Here is a 6,748-nt window from a genome sequence, read left to right on the forward strand (position 1 = left end):
GATGAAATCATTAAATCAATACATCTGTTTATGAGACGGATGTTTAAAGAACCTTTAATGTAGAATCAAACCTCCAGAACTATTCATATTAATATGTATGTTATTATAACAGTTTGTTTATTAGAAAATACATAAATATTCGTTCATAAAACATTTAAAACGTAAATTATTTGGTTTTCCAGTAAAAAAAGGATTTCTGCAGTTTTGTTAAAAAGAAACAAAATCTCAAATAAATATTTACATTTTACGGCAACACATTGTTTATTTTGTTATAATTAATATATATAAATACATATATATAAATAAGTATATATATATTTATATTTAGTGGTTTGTCGAAGTGAAACACCCGGTTTTATTATTTATTAATAAAGAATCCTCTGATCGTTCTTCTCTTCTTTTATAACTTTAATGTTTTACTTCTCAAACAGGTTTTATGATATTTATATTTATATTTTCAGACTGAGTGACTTTATGATGAGACACGTGACCCGCTCCGCTACATCCGGGTCCTCGCGTGATGGATTAAGGATCAGCTGTTGAAGCCGCTTCACTGACTTTCAATTTGCGGGAAAACGAGCTGCTGATGAAACGTGACGCGTCACAACTTATTGCTTTTTATTTCTCTGCTCAACGATCACTTATGACGTTTCAGTTTCATCAAAAACTGCTTATACATTTAATAATAACAATGTTTTTATTGTTTTATCTTTTTGTTAAAATCGAGTCAGAAAGTTTGAATTTATCTCAAAAAAACGAAAATAAAAAATAAATCTTTCAAAGGCCTCAAATGATCTCTGCAGTAAGTCAATAATATAATAGTATTAACAGTGATAATAATATGAATTATAATAATTAAAGGATATTTATTTGCAGCAGAAATAAAAGAGTAAATTGATGAATATTAATTAAATTATCGGGTTGAAGCAGATGACGTATTAATCAGTCCCGTCGGTATTTAATTTAACATGTGTAATAATTATATAATATATAATTATGTAATAATTATGAATTATTAATGAAGAGCTTTGCAAACAAGAAGCAAACATTTGAGTTTTTATTAAATAAAAGTGCATTACATCGAGCCGCCGTCATACAACAGATAAATAAAGGTGAGCGGATGTACAGGTGCGTGTGGTGCGTTCAGGGCCGATTGAAGAGGCCTTCACGGACTACGTGAAGGTTAAATATTCTTCTTTTTTTGTGAATCCAAAAAGTAAATCAAAGTGTTTCAGCTGATCTGAGATCAGCGCGTCTGTACAAACACGTTAACGATTCACAGCAGCATCTCTTCCACCGGACACCGGACACGGTTCACGGTTTATTTACAACTTTAGTCCCGACAGGAAGTCCTCTGTCCGCGTGCAAAAAGCTAAAAAGAGATAAAAACCAAAAATGTGCGACTCCGAGAGTTCGTTTGATCCAGAAACGGAAGAAGAAGAAGAAGAAGAAGCACCAGAGAAGAAGAAGAGTCTAGGAGCTGTCGTTCTCTGAGTGCAGCAGCAGACCCGGACCCAGACCCGGACCCGGACCCGGTTTGTGCTTCTGCAGCAGCTGCGTGATCTTCTCGTCGTCCGAGTTCGGGTCCAGAGGTTTGTTGTAGTCCTCGTCCTCGTCCTCGATGTCCGACGTCCCCTTCAGCCGCTCCGTCTCCGAGTCCTGCTTCTTCTTCGCGGTGGCCATCTCCGCCGCGTGCTTCTTCCTCCACTTAGTCCTCCTGTTCTGGAACCACACCTGAGACACGCGCACGCACACACGCACGCACGCACGCACACACGGTATTATTATCACTGAAGGATTATTAAATATTATATTTCATTCTGCAGAAATAAAGGCTACAAATTAAAACAAACAGTTCTAAATATTATTATTATTATTTAGTCTAAATAGTATAGCAATATAAAATAGAATATAATGTATTTATAATAATAATAATTATATTTAATAACAGATGGAATTTTAAACATAAAAGATACAAAAACAACGAGCTGCACAGAACACGTTTAACGATGCAACAAATAATAAAGATGATGCATTATGGGAAGAATTATTGAAGGAGAGGAAGCTCGTGCACAAATGAAAGAAAGTCCGGAAATAAAGAAGAGAAGAAGAAGAAATGAGCCGCCAGGGTTTAAAGGAATGCAGCGAGAAAATAGAAACATTATGAATGAATTAAGGCTTAAAACAATATCTGAATGTTAAAAAACATTCTTTATTAATTAACGTTTTATATAAAAGTGATAATTCAATATGTTTTAAACTGTGATTTAAAACATGAAGGAACACGTGGTGTTTGTTATTTGGGTGTTTGTTTCTTCATTAAATAAATATATATGATCAGTATTAATATATATTAATATATATGATCAGTATTAATATATATTAATATATATGATCAGTATTAATATATATTAATATATATGATCAGTATTAATATATATGATCAGTATTAATATATATGAGCAGTATTAATATATATTAATATATATGATCAGTATTCATATATATTAATATATATGATCAGTATTCATATATATTAATATATATGAGCGGTATTAATCTGCAGTAATAATCTGAAGGTCCCTACCTTCACCTGGCTCTCCGTCATGCCCAGGGAGTAGGCCAGCCTCGCCCTCTCGGGCCCCGCGAGGTACTTTGTTTGTTCGAAGGTTTTCTCCAGAGCGAAGATCTGCTGCCCGGAGAAGGTGGGCCGCGTGTGTTTCCTCTTCCCGTCTTTGTCCAGAAGGATGGAGTTGTGATCTGCAACCAAAGTCTACATCTGAATATTATGATGTTTTATCTTCTGCTAATTATTCAGACTTTTAAACTAAATAGAAGAAAATAATCGGCAGCGTTTTAGATTCATTGATTTTCTTCATGAATCTGTTGAAACATCTTATTTACAGTCACGAGTCTCTAAATGCTCATTTATACTTTCTATAAACACAAACACGTTAAATCACTTTTCTTATTCATTTGTTATTTTGTGTCACGTTTAGATTCTAAAAGTTAAATCTGTTTTAAAACTCTTTTCTTTTCTCTGAACGCGTTTCACGTCTTTAATCAGATGTAAAGAGTCAAATAATCTGCAGTGTTTTATTTGATACAATTATTATCTTTATCTGACTTCAACATAATTATGAATAAGCTTATTTTCTTTAAATAAGAGGAGAACTCACGCGGTGAACACGCAAACCGCGCGTCCCTCCAGTGCGGACTCTGCAGGACTCCCGGCCAGAAGATCGGCGTCCTGCCCGGCAGGTCCGCCAGAGGCTTCGGGTATCGGGCCACGGCTCCGGGGCTGAAGTAAAGTCCGGGAGGAGGAGGCGGAGGACTGAGGCTGCTGAACCGGGGGAGACCGGACAGAAGCCCCGCAGAGGAGGAGGACGCGGCGGACACCGCGACCGTGGCCCCGAGCAGCGCCGCCGAGGGCCGGCTCAGGATGTCGTTGATTCCGTGCGGGGTCGCGGAGGAGCCGAGCTGCGGAGACATGAGACCCGAGGAGGAGCTCTTGATCCCCGGGGAGGACACCGCCATGCCGCCTGGGTTGGGAGAGGTGGTGGCCGGTGACGTGGAGCAGTTGGGTCCGGTGGAGGAGAGCGGGTAGGCCGGGTACAGAGGGGTCTTCATCTCAGTCATGCTGTGCAGAGCCGCCAGAGGAGGCGTGCTGAGCAGGAAGGCGCTTTGTCGGGACCCGTCCATCGGACCCACCGCTAACATTATACCGCTGCTCTTCTGGACGATCCGGGACCACTGGACCGGGTCTCTGGAGGGTCTTTAGGGGCCCCGCAGCACCTGGTACAGAGAGAGAGGATCCGGACTACAACTAAACCAGAACCCGGTCTTCTCTGGATTTAAAGTCCATCTCAACCTCGATCCGGAGGCTAAAAAAAAGAAAAATCCAAAATAAACTTCAGCTGCAAATAAAAAACAAGTAAAGGAGTTGAGACTGATCGGGGTCCGGGTCCAGCTCCAGACCGCGAGGATCACAAGAGGGTCTGTCTGTAGAGTTGAAGAAGTTGTGTGAGATAATAAAACATGATCATCTGGTGTTCTATTAGCTTCACTTCAACTTCACAGGAGGAGAGGACGAGGCTCCGAGCTCATTGGCTCAGCCCACGGTGACGTGGCACGGCTGGATTTCGGAGAGCCTCCTGGTTGGCTCAGCGGCTCGGCTCTGATTTTGTCGGATGAGACACCATCAAAGAAGAAATAATGTTTGATGCTAAATAAACTTTAGCAAAAGAAGAATGTGGATTTAAAAGTCAGCTGGTTTTTTTAAGTCGAGATACAATTATATTATAATAAATCTACAATTCAAATTATGTAAAATAATAACAATATGTTGAGTAAAATAAATGAGTAGAAGGTCAAGTTATTTAAATATTAGGACACTTTAATGAACTTTAAAGGATCTGAAACAAAAATATGAACTTTACCTTCAATATATTAAAGAAAACATGACATAATTTATTCTTAATTAATATTCAACATGTAAACAAGCTGCATCATCAGCGTAAACGATGGTTTTCTTTCCTTTGAAATATGATAAAATCTTTTTTTAATTTAATATATTTTCATGAGAAAACTCCTGAAGTCTCTGTGGAGACGTTCAGGTCCGGACCGACAGGTTCAGGTTTTCAGTAGAGCTAGTTTTTTAGCTCGTCTATTTTTTTTAACTGGTCTATTTTTTTTAACTCGTCTATTTTTTTAACTGGTCTATTTTTTTTAGCTCGTCTATTTTTTTTAACTCGTCTATTTTTTTAACTCACTTCGCCGGTGGTCGCGGTCCTTCGATTCTACCTTTATTTGTTCAGAGAAGAAGAAGAATTGCTGTTCTTCACATTGATCTTCATCAGGTGATGCTAGTTTAATTCTGGTCAAGATGTGAAAAGTAACATCTGCTCTTATTTTTACAGTCACGAGTTTTAAATGTTCTAAAACACAAAGTAAAATCTGTTTATTTATTTATTAAAGTTCTTTAATGTAAAGATTTAGTCTCAAAACTTAAATCTGTTGAAGTCTGAATGTGGTTCAGATCATAAAGATTTAAATAATATAGACCGAACATCTTTATAACAATAAACATCAAAGACCTTGAACGCACCGTCAGCTGATTTAAACCACAAAGAAGAATCATGTTGTAAAATCTGATTTATGAGATTTGATTCAAAACTGACAGACGGGATAAAATATAAATGACTGAATTATTGTTCAGTTAACATAATTATGTTTTTATTATTTTACATCTTTTCACACTGAAGCGTCTCACTGGGATTAAATCATGTCTTCTGTATATTCATGTGTACTAATACACTCAGTATACATCTACTTGTGGAGAGTACATTTGTGAGTAGTATTGTACTGAGGTAGAGGTTTGAGGTACTTGTACTTTACTAAAGAGTTTTTATACTTCTACTCCATCAGTTATAATTAAACATCTGGAGTCATATTAAAACATGAAATAAGATCATCTCATAAATGCTGAAGCATTGTAGATAACTACATACATGTATAAATATTCAGCATTGAGTCATAATATAATGACTTTAATATAAGATAATCAGTTGATCATGAGTCATTCATCGACTCTGGTTAAATCTCTTTAAGTTATAAAATAAATAAATCATTATTTGCAGATATAAACACTATGTTTAAAATATGTATTTATTATGTTAATGAAATAGAATAACTGTTCTTAGCCCCTCAGTTAGATATTAAACTATACATATTGTATTAATATTCCGTCTGTAGTGACTGCGGTACAGCAGCGCCCTCTGCTGGTCATCTCGCATCATCACTGATCAGTGATCGATACATCAGGTCTGACTCTTCTCTCAGCTGCTCTCATTAACGACATCCTGTCATCACGTGACACCTTCACCTCTGACCCTGCAAAGGATTGTGGGTCCATACTGGATGAACATCCTGGTCTTTATGACACTGGTACTTTATTACTACTGTAGTACTTACGTATATATATATATATATATATACATATATATATACACACGAGGTACTCGTACTAGACTCGAGTACACACGAGGTACTCGTACTAGACTCGAGTACACACGAGGTACTCGTACTAGACTCGAGTACTCTCTTGTTATATATCTATTGATGAGTTTATTATGAACCAGCAGCTCAGTAGTTTATTCATAAAGTATTTTAAGAGTTCAAACATGTGAACAGATGAGACTTTGTGTATGAAGTGAATATTAAATATGAGGAGACGTTATTGTTCAGAACAAGTCGTGTTTTATTCATTCTACTCTCGGGCCATCAGCTTCTGCTTCTTCAGCTTCTTCTGTGAGACCTGCAGAACGAAACTCAGGGTTAGAGAAACACTAGTACTACGAGGTGCTCAGATTTAAACTTTGTTTTCATGTTCATCAAAGGTGTCCTAAGGTGTCATCAGTGCAGCACAGAGGCTCCTCCCCCCTTCCCTACCTCCTCCCCCCCTTCTTCTTCTTCTGGGCCACCACCCTCCCCCCTTCCCTACCTCCTCCTCCTCCTCCTCCCTTCTTCTTCTTCTGGGCCACCACCCCTCCCCCCTTCCCTACCTCCTCCTCCTCCTCCCTTCTTCTTCTTCTGGGCCACCACCCCTCCCTCCCCCCTTCCCTACCTCCTCCTCCTCCATCTCCTCCTCCCTTCTTCTGGGCCACCACCCCCTCCCTCTCCCCTTCCCTACCTCCTCCTCCTCCATCTCCTCCCTTCTTCTTCTGGGCCACCACCCCCTCCCTCTCCC

The 6,748-nt window shown here is 38.6% G+C and overlaps 2 protein-coding genes and 1 non-coding gene across 3 annotated transcripts in view; all 3 read right to left on the reverse strand.

Moving 5' to 3' along the window:
- Positions 1–1,076: 1,076 nt before the first annotated feature.
- On the reverse strand, positions 1,077–4,003 carry LOC116376875 (homeobox protein Nkx-6.1-like). The gene is made up of 3 exons (XM_031838368.1): positions 3,180–4,003; positions 2,588–2,760; positions 1,077–1,734 (listed from the first exon to the last, which is right to left on the reverse strand). The coding sequence occupies exons 1-3, from the start codon at positions 3,718–3,720 to the stop codon at positions 1,474–1,476; spliced, it is 975 nt and encodes a 324-aa protein (XP_031694228.1). The 5' UTR covers positions 3,721–4,003; the 3' UTR covers positions 1,077–1,473.
- Positions 4,004–6,238: 2,235 nt separating this feature from the next.
- The window catches only part of LOC116376874 (60S ribosomal protein L17), a 2,299-nt gene continuing 1,789 nt past the window's right edge, over positions 6,239–6,748 (reverse strand). The window contains exon 4 of the mRNA XM_031838366.1: positions 6,239–6,316. Coding sequence (XP_031694226.1) covers positions 6,269–6,316 — 48 coding nt within the window. The 3' untranslated portion in view covers positions 6,239–6,268. The remainder of the gene's footprint in view (positions 6,317–6,748) is intronic.
- On the reverse strand, positions 6,360–6,423 carry LOC116376877 (small nucleolar RNA SNORD58). Its single transcript, XR_004212157.1, has one exon. It is a non-coding gene; the product is annotated as a small nucleolar RNA SNORD58 (small nucleolar RNA).

This window comes from Anarrhichthys ocellatus, unplaced genomic scaffold (genome assembly GCF_004355925.1).
Source record: "Anarrhichthys ocellatus isolate YVR2014 unplaced genomic scaffold, GSC_Weel_1.0 scaffold664, whole genome shotgun sequence".
NCBI lineage: Eukaryota > Metazoa > Chordata > Actinopteri > Perciformes > Anarhichadidae > Anarrhichthys > Anarrhichthys ocellatus.

Excerpts from the sequence above, each read along its gene's own strand:
- LOC116376875 (XM_031838368.1), bottom strand. The coding sequence starts at position 3,720 with ATGTTAGCGGTGGGTCCGATGGACGGGTCCCGACAAAGCGCCTTCCTG. Across the intron at positions 2,761-3,179 it reads GCGGTTTGCGTGTTCACCGC|ATCACAACTCCATCCTTCTG; the intron begins GTGAGTTCTCCT and ends CTTTGGTTGCAG. Across the intron at positions 1,735-2,587 it reads TGACGGAGAGCCAGGTGAAG|GTGTGGTTCCAGAACAGGAG; the intron begins GTAGGGACCTTC and ends CGCGTGTCTCAG.